General features: G+C 46.9%; 1 protein-coding gene across 1 annotated transcript; it reads left to right on the forward strand.

The window, feature by feature from the left end:
* Nucleotides 1–2,172: 2,172 nt before the first annotated feature.
* Nucleotides 2,173–10,952, forward strand: TRMT61A (tRNA methyltransferase 61 homolog A (S. cerevisiae); the record flags this gene model as incomplete). Its single annotated transcript, XM_010178608.1, has 2 exons — nt 2,173–2,503; nt 10,686–10,952. Coding segments are annotated over exons 1-2 (598 nt in total), but the record flags the coding sequence as incomplete, so codon positions are not given.
* Nucleotides 10,953–13,388: the final 2,436 nt, after the last annotated feature.

Genomic DNA, 13,388 nt, shown 5'->3' on the forward strand with positions numbered 1-13,388 from the left:
AGCGCTTCGGGAAGGGCCGGGCAGGCAGCGGATTCAGCGGCCTTCGTGGTACCGGGGATCTGCACTGCCCGGGGGGGACGAGACAGTTGTGCCTGCCCCCTCATCCTCCTCCTCCTCGGCAGGTTCTTCCTTGCTGCTATGGGAGCCAGGCTGTGTGGGAGCTGCTCAGGAGAGGGAAAGGTGTATCAGGGGATACAGACTCATTTTAGGGGTTTAATTAGTGAGAAGTGCCTGGGACATTGAGTTTAGGTCACTGCAGTCATGATGCACCCACAGAAAAGTCCTAACCCCTTGTCACAAGCCTCAGGCTCACCTTCCCTTCCCCTCCACAGCACCCTATGCCAAAAGTTGTACTGTATGGAGACATCTCGATGGTTGGACTTGATGATTTTAGAGGTCTCTTCCAACCTTAATGGTGCTGTGATCTGTGCTACTGCAGGAAAGGAGATGAATGAAACAACAGGCGGGAGGCCCTGCACCGGTACTGAATGGAAAGTGATTGGAAATGAATGAAAGTGTTTGTGCCTTGCCACAGGGTGAGAGGCAAGGAAACTACCAGAACTCCTCACAGACCCCGAATTTATGAATCGTAGAATCACAAAGTCATTATGGTTGGAAAAGCCTTTTAAGATCATAAATTCCAACCATTATCTAACTCTTCTCCACTTCCAAACCATGTCCCCGAGCACCATATCTGGATGGCTTTAAATACATCCAAGGATGGTGACTCCACCACTTCCTCACTGAAAACTACGCTGCATTAATAGTGTCTAGAATGAGAACTACAAGTGTGCTTTATGAAAGACTGAGGACACAAATATAACCAGCACATGCAAGCTATAAACCACAGTTATTTGTACTAACAGTGTCCAGTGTGTATACGTTTCTGAATTCACAGGATGCCCTTCTCACTATTTCACCCTATGTCCAGACAGGCCCGTTCTGCTTTGGCGTCCGAATGCCCTATGTGATAAGCGTGTCATAAGTTTTGGAAGTTTGGGGCACATCTGTTTATCAGGTTCAGTGACTGCAGCGGAGAAATTAAACATCTAGCTGCTTAACAGCAAGTTGAGTTACAACAAAAACAGGTGAGAATTAGAGAATGAAAACTGTTTAATGAAGACAGCTGAGTGGGACCAAGCTGTCACACGTTCAATACAAAAGCACAGGAATCAAGCCATTGTTTGGCTGCTTTAAAGTACCAGAAACCTGACTTTCAAAGCCTTCTGTCATAGGCTTTAGTTTGTACCTTTGGGATCACCGTTCCTTCATTAAATAATTCCTTCCACGAGCGGATCAACCTGCAGCTTAGTTGGCTGCCGCATCTGAAAGGCAGTGCCAGGTTTCATTGTAAGCCGCCTTCTCATTTCTAGGTTGTTTTCTCAAAGACGCCAAGATTTAATTGCAGTTCTCTAAACAGCTCTGAGACCATGAGGCTAAAGCGATACAGCCCTGCATTAGCTTGCAAATGGCTTGTTTACGTTTAGCTGCAGCACAGATCGCTTCCCAGATAACCATTTTGCAACCTCAGTGGCAAATTAAAGGCCACAATATTCTTCTTTTTCTTGGAGTCAGTCACATTTATGCATAGATTAATACAGAAACCACCTTTATCCTATTTCTACGCCTTCATTTGGAAAACTTTTAAGTCCAGTTGTGTTAGTGGTCCTGATACCTAGTGATTCGTATCCAGGCAAGTTACAGCTGTCGTGTGTTGTAAATCACCAAGGCATAAGGCAGCAGATGGAAATAAAAGTTTCTATTTAACAATAAAGTCTGAGAGCTCGTGAGCTGGAATTGAGCAGAGTGCTGAAATTGATACTGCCGTGCAAATTTCTCAGTAGTGTTGTGGAGCAGGCTGAGTAAATTACAATGCATTTCCCAGATTTTCTTTAAAAGGTACCGCAAAATGGGATAAACAGTGGTTACATTCAAGTCTGTGGGATCTTTCAGTTGATTTTAATTGGATCGGGAGTGCAGTGAAGGGGAACTCCATGAACCTTGTGGAGTTTTCCTGCCAACGTCTTATTTGCGCAGCGTGTTCTTGTTCTGTATCGGGAAAAATCAAATTACTTGGGTTTATGTCTGTGGTTTCGGCTCCATCGTGGTCCTGCAAAACCCCCCTGACGTATTTCATTCTCTCCTAGGTGACAAACCACCGCAGCTCTCACAATGAGTTTTGTTGAGTACGGAGACACGATAAAGGATGGGGACACGGCTATTGTGTTCCTGGGCCACGAGTCCATGTTTCCTGTGAAAGTCCAGCAGGGCGCAGTCACCCAGACCAAGTACGGGGTCATCAGGCACTCCTCGGACCTCATCGGCAAGAGGTACGGCTCCAAGGTGACCTGCAGCAAGGGAGGGTGGGTGTTTATCCTTCACCCAACCCCAGAGCTCTGGACCATGAACCTGCCGCACCGGACGCAGATTCTGTACTCCACGGACATCTCCATCATCACCATGATGCTGGAACTGAAGCCAGGCTCCATAGTGTGCGAATCAGGTAATATTTCGTATATTTACATCCTTTTATTAACAGCTAACCCCAATACTTCTGTGAAATATATATATAGATATAGTTTTTCCATTGCAATACTAATTTTCCCAGCCTGCACATTGAGTTGCTCTGTTTCATTTGCACGTGTTGCCGCTGCTGTTTCTTCATTACCTTTGGTTGGTGTACCTTTGAGTGCATGTGTCTGATTAATTCATCTTCCAGAAGTAAAAATATAAGCATTTTTCTTTCCCTTTTTCTGAAGCTGTTGCTAAGTACTTCAAAAAATATTTTAAAAGACGTGATTTGAACAAAAACTTAGGCTTTGGGTTTGCGGTTTCAGAGAGCAGAGTTGAGATAACCCAGTGAAAGAGGCTCTGGTGACAGGGTGCTGATCTAGTAAAGGACATAATTTGGCAGTATTTGTATAATGTAAATACATGTATTTCACATTTCTCTTCCCAAGTGTGATCCACTTGTAGCACTGCAACCACGTGCAAGATCCCTGTAGCTGATACAATGGATGCTGTGTTCGTCACAGGGCTTTGCTTTGTTTCCAAGCTTGGTGTAATTCAATACAGCTCCCATGATTTTCCTTAATTTGCAAGTAAGGAGTGAAATTTTCCATGAATAGATATTTTCCGGGTTAGATACAGTTACTGCAGGCAGTATGAGCCCTGCTCGCTTTGGTTGCATCTCTAGTTTGGAAAATCACAAACTGGGGTATTTTGTCCTTGCTTTTGTGGCTGTTTGGTCTCTTTAGGAAGCAGTTTCCCTCTCAAGCATGGATTTGGTAAAGGATCAGTGTGCTGCATTGCTTTTTCTTGCGCTTAACATTTCCTTTTCCCACCCAAGCCCAATTTTGGGCGGCTTTTCCAGCATAATGACCACCTCCCCACACTAAAAGCCGTATGCAGAAACCTCTGGTACAGCTAAACCGGTTGGATCCTATGAGTTTCTAATTTGTATGACGATCAGGCATTTTTAGGGTTGTCATGGGAAGCCGCAGTATTGTTCACTGGACGGCTCTGCACCTCTTCCCCTCCCCGCTGTGTTTACACAGGATGGGAAAAATAAACACAGCGAATTATTCAGGAGGTTTGAGTTGCTCCATGTCCGTCCTCACCGGGAGGAGGTGAATGTTAAAGTATGGAGCTGCATGTGAAATGTTTTCAGTGGCGTCAAAGGTACCTGGAGAGGGTGAGGATGTTTAAAAGCTCATTTATCTACCCAGCTCATTAAAACACTCAGAGAGGTAACCTGTCCAGATTGCCAAGAACGTTAGGAGTCAAAAATCATAGCCAAAACCACTCCTTTTTTTGCTAATGGGAAACTGTCCCTGGGTTTATTTTAGTGCCTGTGCTGCCAAAGTGTTACAACTTCAGCTTTCCAGGAAAAGTGAACAGTTTTACTACTGTAATTTTGCTTGCATCGCTTGAAAGATGCTTACCACGAGAGAAAGAAAGAGGATTGCGTGGAATTCATCTGGTTAGTTCATCAGGTTAACCTTGAAGAGAGAGATCCTGCTGCAAATTTGCTTGCGACTGCCCAGAAGCGGTGATTTGAATTAAAAACTTTACAGGTGTTGACAAGCGGAGCCCCCCGTGTGCTGATGTAACCCGCTTGGGTGCCATCCCAAATTAGTCGTTACTCGATGATCCAAAATCTGTCGTTCTAGATTAACCTTGCGTGGCCTGGACAGGACCGACCCGGCGGCGATTAATAGAAACAAGACAGGAAATCTGGCGGAGTAATGACATTTGAGTCTGCTTCCTGCTGCTGCCGCCTGTATTTTGGGCGTTCATCAGCACGGAGGTCTGTCTTTTTTGTTATGTGAGATCCAGCTGCTGCTCGTTGCTGCTGCGCGGACCGGCCAGGCTCTTTTCCTCATTTTCCTCATTAGCCCGTGGAAGAGTGCCCTGCATTTAATACCCAGCGTAAGCAAGCAGAGTTGTGGATTAATCTCCACAAATGTATGAGGAAAGGACTGATAAAGTGAGATGAAACCCTCAGTGCCATGTTCTGACGCTGTGGATAGGAGTGTAAATGATCTTTTGTGTGCAATTGGAAACATTCAGTAGAATAACCAGAAGGCTTAAGTTTCTGTCACTTGAATTATGCAGCTTAAATTGATTACTCATGATTTGTCCTAAACGAGACAAACATATTAATACAGGTTTTACTGTTTTTAATCATCTTTAATAAATAACGTAAAGAGCAAGCTCGTCAGCAGCGCATGCATAATTCAAGGGACCCAAGCACACTCTATTGAGGGAACCCAGCATCTGCCCGATGCTTCATGACGGGGCTGCAGGAATACGATCCTTTTTCCACCTTCTGCTAATTTCTAATTTATAAAGCTGTGTTGAGATTTAAAAACTGGCGGCGCCGTTGCTAAGATCTCGTGAAAACGCTGGTCCCTGGGTGAGGAATCCCTCACTCCCAAACCGTCTTTACCAGCCCCCAGCTTTCCAGAATTAAAGGGTACTTGGGACACTGCTAAAATCCCTGCTGGGGAGCTGGTGGTGTGAAGCTTTAATTCTCACCAGGTAACTCTGATCCTATTTGCATTCATCCCATGTGCAGCCACTGTCTACGTAGAGGAATAAGATGAATTTATTTTTTCACTTGTGTCGCCACGCTCTCCAAAAGTCATCTTGATTTTCAGCCCAGTGATTACAATGACTCTTTCAAGCAGTTCCTGTCCTTCTGGAGCTGAGGGCCCAGCACTGGACCCAAGATTGCAGCTGTGGTGTGAGCAGGGCAGAGCAGAGGGGCAGGAGAACCTCTCTGCCCTACAACCACCCCTTCTCATCCACCCCACGATGGCGTTGGCCTTCTTGGCTCAAGGGCACATTGCTGGCTCATGGGCATTGCTGCCACCAACACCCCAGGTCCTTTCCAGCCGCTCGTCCCCAAGCCTGTAGCGCTGCAGGGAATGCAGCACAGCCCTGTGAAACCTCCTTTAATCTGGTAAATCTCAGAAATATTTTGGCTTTGACGGAGCACTGTGTTCAGACAAAACGTAGTTGAGTCAGGAGCGCTCTGAGCACCGTCCCAGCGATCCTTCAGCGAAATCAGGCTCACATGAGCAGAGGTGTTAATGGGATTTCTTTGTTTCCCTTCAGCTAAATCCCAAATTAAAGATTGCAAAACCCCGTTCATTGCCACACAAGCTGGGTTTCTGAGCAGTGTTCTGGGTCCTCAGGGTTTCTGTGTGGAGTAACCAGAGCCGCTGGGCGCTACGGCTTCTCGAAACCAGTTATGACATTTTCAGTATTCATTGGGTGTAGATTTTGTGAAGAGCGCGCTCATAAAAAACCCATGAGGACTTAATGATTAATGGGTACTTAATAAATGATTAATGCTTTATTGTGGAGTCCCCTCTTCTGAACTGCTCATGACTTTTTGACGAATACCGCTCACGTCCTTGCAGCTTTTATGGCGTACGTAAACCGACTGCAGCTCTGGCTTCAGTGTAAAGTGCAGACCAAGGTTTGTAAGTATTAATTTGGTTTTGGAAGGGCCTCGTACTAATTAAGCCTGTGTTTTATAGTGTCTCCCTTATCTACCTCTTAGCAGCTGTTCAGGTTAGAGAGACAGAAGAATTTGAAACCCCATCCTTGTGTAGCAGCTTTGGAAGCGTAAGAGAGGCCTCATCATTACAAACACTGGAGGCTGTCGTATCCTCTTGACGTACCCAAAACCTGAACCCAAACCGTGGCCTCCCTGCGGCATCGCTGTCTGTATTCACACCTGCAGCAACGGGGAGTGCTCTTCAGACCCTGAAGGGATCATTTCCAGGCTTTCTGCGCTCCCTTTCATCTGAGCGTTTCACTTGACCACCTCACGCAGCTCTGAACTGAAAAAGACGGCGTCCGCCCTGCAGAAGATCCCTCCCTAAAGAGCTGCGGCTCTTGAGTCTGTAAGGAAAAATTCCTTTCAGTCTCCACATTCCCATTCCTTTTGTAGGCAGTGCCAGCCTGGGAAACCTCCCTGCTGTCCTTCCCCAGCTCCTCAGTCTGGTTGGTGAGCACAGACCCTCGCTGACCTCCTCACTGCTGCCTAAAACGCTTATTTCGGTGTGGTGTCCACAGCAGACAGGCAGGAGGAAGAGCTGGTCTCTGTAAAGGGAAAATCTTCGTTTGCTGTTTCCTCTCTCAGCTGCGAGCTCCTCTCCCTGCAGCTCTTCCCTCCCTCTCCTCCCCTGTCTGTCCCTGCTCTTCTGCCACCGTGGTCTGTGCCCCTGCCTTGTCTTCACCCTAAGAGTTTTGGGTTCGTGTCCATCAGATGCCTCGTGTCTCTGCATGTAACTGCTAAAGATTATTAATGATTCTGCAGTCACCTAAGCTTGTCACGTACAGCGAGCAGCCTTCCTCTGCTCGGTGTGTCTTGACAGATGTTATCTGTGCAGTCGTTAGCTCCGTCTGAACATTAATTTTCCTTTGGTTTTGAGGCTCTTTCCGTTCTCAGGGCTGACTCATGACCTGCCTTGTTATTTGCTGGGTCTAAGTGGCGTAGCTAGGAGACAAATGCAGCAACACTGTCACTGTTTTGTTGTATTTACTCTTTTTAGAATACCTCAGGCGGCCAAATTTTGCAGCAGCAACTTCGGTTGGAGACCCAGCATTCAGTAATACTCTGCATACTTTTCTCTTTTCCTGTTCCCAAGTAATCTGGAGCTATTTATGCACTCGAGAGCTTCTTCATTACAAAATGCTTTTGCTCGCGCCCCGTTGTGAACATCTATAGGTCCTAAATCATTATTTGTAGTTCCTTTTTTAAAAAGAAGCACCCACGGTGAGAGTTTTTTAGGTAAATGAAGGCAAGGGGTAGCCTGCAATGAGGAAATGGAGTGGTACACAGAATCAGGTCACTTTATAGCATGGGGGTGCTCCCAGGGGGACAGAAAAATCCCCTTTGCGATAAGAAAAGCAGATTATTTAAGCGAGTAGTATAAAAATACACTCTTTTATTCAGTTACCAGTCAAGTGCTGTGCTAGATGCTCACTCTTGACAAAGTTCTGATGCTCTGCGCTGAAACAGGACGTGGTATTGCCCTTTGGAAAGGGCAGGAACGATCTTCACGCGGCGTGGGGACCCTGCGGTGCCTCATTAAATACCTGCCATGCAGATGTCTCCTTTTGGCTGAGGTTTTTAAGATCACTGAATAGTCAATGTAAATAGTTAATGTAGAAGAGCATCATATTTTCCAAAGGCATCAGCAAGGGCTCGGCTCAGCGAGCTCTGAACCAGCAGCTGCGGTGCTCAGGATGATTTTGGTCCAGTTTGGGTTATCACCTCTTTACTGCTCGCCCATAGAGTCCGTTCGTGATGGATACGCTCGAGTCAAGTGAGCATCGTCCTGTGGTGGTAAAGAGCAAACAGTTTCTAGGACTATTTATAGTGCGAGCTAGAAAAGAAAGGCAAAGCGTCCTGGTGTGAAAATGATGAGCTGTGTTTGTTCTAGAAACCGCTTTGTCTTCTGCTTTCTAGGCCAAAGCAGGAACATAGCATTTCACTGCACCTGTGTCAGGATGAAAAAGTTGAAGCCCATCCAGCTTTTAACTTCCCTCTCCTGACACAAGATGCTCATTTTGAGCATTCAGGGTTTTGGTTTGTTATTTGCAGGTACCTCAGCTGTGATATTTTGGGTTTGGTAGCGTTCTAGTTCGCGTTTCAGTAGTTTTCTTGCTTCCCTGATGGATTCCGTGTCGTGCTGAGGATGCCTTTGGTTTCCCAAGGAAATGTGAGCCTGACTGCACAAATATTGCAAAATGCTGCTTAAGACCCCCTGGGTCACATTGTGCTGCTTTCTGCTGCTTTCCCAGCAATGATTTTGAAATAAGGGCAGAGAGGAATTGGACAGGAATAGAGGAGGTGATGGGAGGACTCAAATATTGCAGATTTGCAGAGGAGAGGGTGAATATGAACATAAATTCCCCCTTCTATGATAGCAATCAGGGTTGAACCCCTGCCTCGTGTGGACAGTGCTGAGTATTGGGGTTTTGGGGGAGCGTGGCCTCAGGCAGGCAGCGTCTTCAGAAATACTCTCATTAACAGTGTGGTGAGATTTGGTACGTTAAAATGTGACACTTGTGTGTGTTATTCCCATATTGTGGTAGGCAGACAACAAGAAATAATTCCTTGATTAACACAAGCTCGGTCTGTAAAACAAGTGGTGGCTTCCAACGTCCTGGGTTTAGGTCAGGGTTTGGCTTGGGGTGTTTGTGAACAGAGAGAAGGAGCCAAAAAATCTTAATGGGTTTTGCTAGGAAGGAGGCAGAGGGTATCTCCTGCGGCGTTTTTAAGAGCAGATTTAAAAGGAAAGTGATTAAAAATGTAAAAGAATATGACCGAGGAAACTGGATACAGCCTACAGTGCGCAGGCTGCCTCTGTCCTCTGCTCGCAGCCCAGCTGTGCTGTGCTGACAGGACTCCTGTGCATCAGCAAAGGTGCGGAAAGGGTGCAGCACTCCCCATCTGAGAGGCAAAACCATTAAAATCCATCAGTTTGTAAGATTATTAAATAACAAAAGGTCTCCGTTGTGCAATCCTGGCATGAAACGTAACGGCACGACTTCAGGCATTTTGGCGTCCTGCGAACGACGGTTCCCTGCTCTTGTCATTAAAAGTATTTAAAAACCCCAATGAAATGCTGTTTCTTTGCTATGCTCGTGTATCACAGGGTTTTTTACAACCACAGGGCTGCTGTGCTACCACTGCTCCTTTTGGCCAGGGAAGATGTTGACATTGAGAGCCCGCAGGTGCCATGACCAGAGAAGTTTTTCACGTGTGCACGTGTTTTATTTTAATACCGGCACCAATGAGTGGATTTTCACTTTTAAATAAAGGTGAATGTCGCAGTTTTCCCTCTTCCCTTGGACCAATGTGAGCTGAAATCCATAGGGCCTCCCTCCCTGCCCCGTCCGCCCCGTTAAAGCTGGGGGGCCAGGGCCGGTGTGGGGTCCGAGGGACGCGGTGCCGGTGCTGCGGTTCATGATCCCACGGGCCCTGAGCTCTGTTTATGTGTGAACGCTCCCTTTTCTGAGCTGTCAGATGAAATACGGTGCCACGCCGATGTTTCTCCCCACGTGTGACCACAGGGCAGGAACCTTGGAGCCGTCGGTAAACTCCAGCTTCCTGCACGGAAAGTATTACTGCAATTAAGCACTGTGCCCCCTAATTAATTTCCTTTCTGCTGATTTCTGAGCATTCTCCAGCACTGCTGTATTTCAGGTTGTGTCCTTTAAAGACGTTTTTTAGGATTGAAGTGGGTTGCAAGAACTTGCTTCAGGCTGAAACAGTTAAAGAAGAGAGCTAGAAATAGGTTTTCTTTCTCCAGGAGAAATGTCTTCCAAGTCCAGAATTACAAATCGATAAACTCGGATAATGTGGGGTTGCCGTGGGGTTTTGAGTCTAATGGTTAAATGCCACTTGAGTGAGTAATTGGCAATGGGAACTGGTACATGGGTGTTTTCTTCAGTTGGTTATTAGTCATCCAGCTACCGAATATGCCAGTGGATCATTAAAAATAAGTCTTCTGAATTATAAAATATGTGTCTTAGTAGTCAGTCCCTGGCTGTCCATGAGAAGAAGAAGGAGATTGAGTTAATTCTGGGATAATTTCAGGTTGATGATCAGGATCATTTCAGTGGGGGCTGAGGATGGCCAGCGTCCCTTAAGAGGCCTGGGCAAACAGACTCCACATCCCAGAGACCATTTATTTTTATGGATTCAAATCGGATTTTGAAGCATGAACCCTTGCCAAGATCTTTTCTTTATTTTTATGAAGTACGAGGTTTTGAAAATACATGAAAATCAGCCTTCATCTCTCTTCACCCTGGAAGAGCCGGGCACTTTGAGAAAAACTCTATGAGTTTCTCCTGTCACATTGACTGCCTTGTGCTCTCCTGTGGCCCTCGCTGGAGCTGTAGCTGACCCTGGGCCTTGGTTTGTTACTGTAGGGACATAGGACAGGTCCTGAGCTCACCAGGTTTTAATGAATGCTTCGAGGACCCCTTTTCCTGGGCCGTTCCTCTCTCCTTGTGCAGGAAGCTCTGTTTCAGTAGTTTAACCAATGCTTTCTGTTCATTTGGGTTTTCAGTAGGAGGACTAAGGGTGAAGACCTTGTTCTAACGCTTAGCGCTGTCAAAAGTCATTTATTTCATGAGTTCTTTGTCTTTTCCAGGCACAGGCAGTGGCTCCCTGTCCCACGCTCTCATCAGGACGGTGGCTCCCACCGGGCACCTCTACACCGTGGAGTTCCACCAGCAGCGGGCAGAGAAGGCCAGGGAGGAGTTTCGGGAGCACGGGGTGGAGCATCTGGTCACCGTCACCAACCAGGACGTCTGCAAGAGCGGCTTCGGCGTCTCCAGCGTCGCAGACGCCGTGTTCCTGGATATTCCTTCTCCGTGGGAAGCCATAGGACACGCCAAGTCGGCGCTAAAAGCCGAAGGTAACTGCTCCTATCTCTCTCTGCTCAGGAGGTGCCGTGCGTGCACATCTTGGTGTGCGATCGCGGTCCTCAAGTGTCCAAGTCTCCAGGCATTTCTGAGTGAGAAACCTTCAAAAGAGGCCTTCAATTTACAGTGTGGAAGGAGAAGAACAACTTTTTGTGCTACAGGCCTGTGCCAGCCGCTACAATGAGCAGGGGCAGTTCATAAAACCTCCTTTGAACTCCTGTCAAACGCATTTTGCGAGATCTGAGGTGTGTGGGAGGCAGCAGTTAGCAATAAATGCTGAAAGCCAATTTCTTTGGAGAACGTTTGCATAAAAGGTGTTCAGGTGCACTTCACATCAATCGCTGCAGATCTGCACCTATTTTACACAGCACCCCATCCGTAACGCCCAAGAAAATGTGGTTATACTTAAATAGGCTTGGCCCATTTCTGCCTCAGATCTCTGCCGTTGGAGCTGATGAGAAGTTTGCCGCTGGTTGCGGTGGGAACGGGACATAAATGCTGTTGTAGCTTATGCCAGGTACTCAGGATGGTGACAGCGATGAGAACTGCTGCCGAGGTGTTGCATGGATTTGTTGGTTTATTATAAATCTTTTCCCTATTGGAAAATAAGCTTCAGTGAGTAAATCATTCTTGTAATCCTGGAGTAAGTTTTCCCCTAAGCATTGTTATCCCTGCTGGGACAGGAGTTTAGTAAAACTACATGACGTGCTTTGTTAAAGTACATAATCCCAGGCCTGACTTCTGGTGAATTCCTAGGCCTTCTTGCAATCCCAGGTTTAATCTTGCTCTTAAAAGCTGCTGAATTTGCATTATTCCCTTGCTCAGGCAGGGCCAAGCCGCCTGTCAGGCTACCTCAGCTACCGACAACTTTCTAGCAAGCTTTCTGATACAACTTCTTTAAAAAGGGAATCTATAAAGAGAGATTTGTTGGCACTCGGTACCTGCAAGGACCACAGCTCAATTTGGAGCTGCTCTCCAGTGCGTCCTGGGGAAAAAAACCTCCTTTCCACTGCACTGTGCGATGCCCTTCCCGTGCTCAAATTATCTAATCTGGCGAGCACAGCGCTCAGCTGACTTCCCAGCTTAGAAGGCGCTGCATTGCACAGTCCAGCTTGAATTATTTAGGTGCTGCGTGTTTAGAATACCAAGCAGAGCTGCTCCAACAGCTCCAGGCTTCGAGTCCTTGCCTCGCTCCAGCATTCGAAATCCTAGAAAAGGCATGGCAGTCCCAAACCGGCCGTGCCATCTGGCAGTACTTTGCTGTGCTGCGAGGTTACATCTGCTTAGGCAATGTAAATAATACCTCAGAATCCCACATTTTTTGCATCGCACGCTCTGCGTGCCAGTGGAAAGTTGCCGATCCTTGCTACAGTCTTTGCTGCAAGCACCCGCCCGTGTCTGAGATCTGGTCCTGGTCTTGAGGCTCATTTTTGGGTTTCTTCGCACCTGACTGAGCTGGGGGGTGGGTTTTTATTTTGCTGGTTTGCACATGTTTTGCTGGGTCTCTTTAGTTTGCAGAAGAGGAGACTGAGGGGAGACCTCATTCATGGTTATAAATATTTCAAGGGTGAGTGTCACGAGGATGGAGCCAGGCTCTTCTCGGTGACAAACAATGATAGGACAAGGGGTAACGGACACAAACTGGAACACAGGAGGTTCCACTGAAATTGGAGAAGAAACTTCTTCTCAGTGAGGGTGACAGAGCCCTGGCCCAGGCTGCCCAGAGAGGTTGTGGAGTCTCCTTCTCTGCAGACATTCAAAACCCGCCTGGACGCCTTCCTGTGTAACCTCATGTGGGTGTTCCTGCTCCGGCAGGGGGATTGGACTGGATGAGCTTTGGAGGTCCCTTCCAATCCCTAACGCTCTGGGATTCTGTGATAAAAGCTGGTTTTCGTTTTCATCTAAAATGTAATTGTTTGCAGCAGTGATAGGTACGAACTCACACACATTTCTGCTTTATTCCAGGTCGTGGGTGGTTTTGTTGTGGGGTTTCTTTTACTGCTGTAAAATCTAAAATATGATAGAAGGGTATCTGTAACTGCTTCCCTTGCCCTACCGCAGGCAGATAATCCTATAGCGGGTTTTGGGGTTGTTTTCAGCTAGTTAAAGCAGTGAGAACTCTCTGTGCTGCTGTTCACCGCAGTTCAAGGGTTGGTGCAGTGATAACGCATCGCTGGAGTTTGGTTCTTCCCCAGCTTTTCCCTGCATGCCTGCTCTCACATCTGGATGGGGTCACATCTGGACGGGGTCACATTTGCACCGTTCATACTGGGTTTTGTTGTGGTAATTGTGCAAACATCGCAGCTGTACGGCCAAATAGGGGCAGTTTGTTCCCTGAAGTCTTAAGGTACCTTGAATGAAACCAGAGCTGAGCAAATTCAGTATTCAGCATGAGCAGCTTCCTCGTCAAAACCACAGCATTCAGTAGA

Source organism: Mesitornis unicolor, unplaced genomic scaffold (assembly GCF_000695765.1).
Source record: "Mesitornis unicolor isolate BGI_N332 unplaced genomic scaffold, ASM69576v1 scaffold10662, whole genome shotgun sequence".
Classification (NCBI taxonomy): Eukaryota; Metazoa; Chordata; class Aves; order Mesitornithiformes; family Mesitornithidae; genus Mesitornis; species Mesitornis unicolor.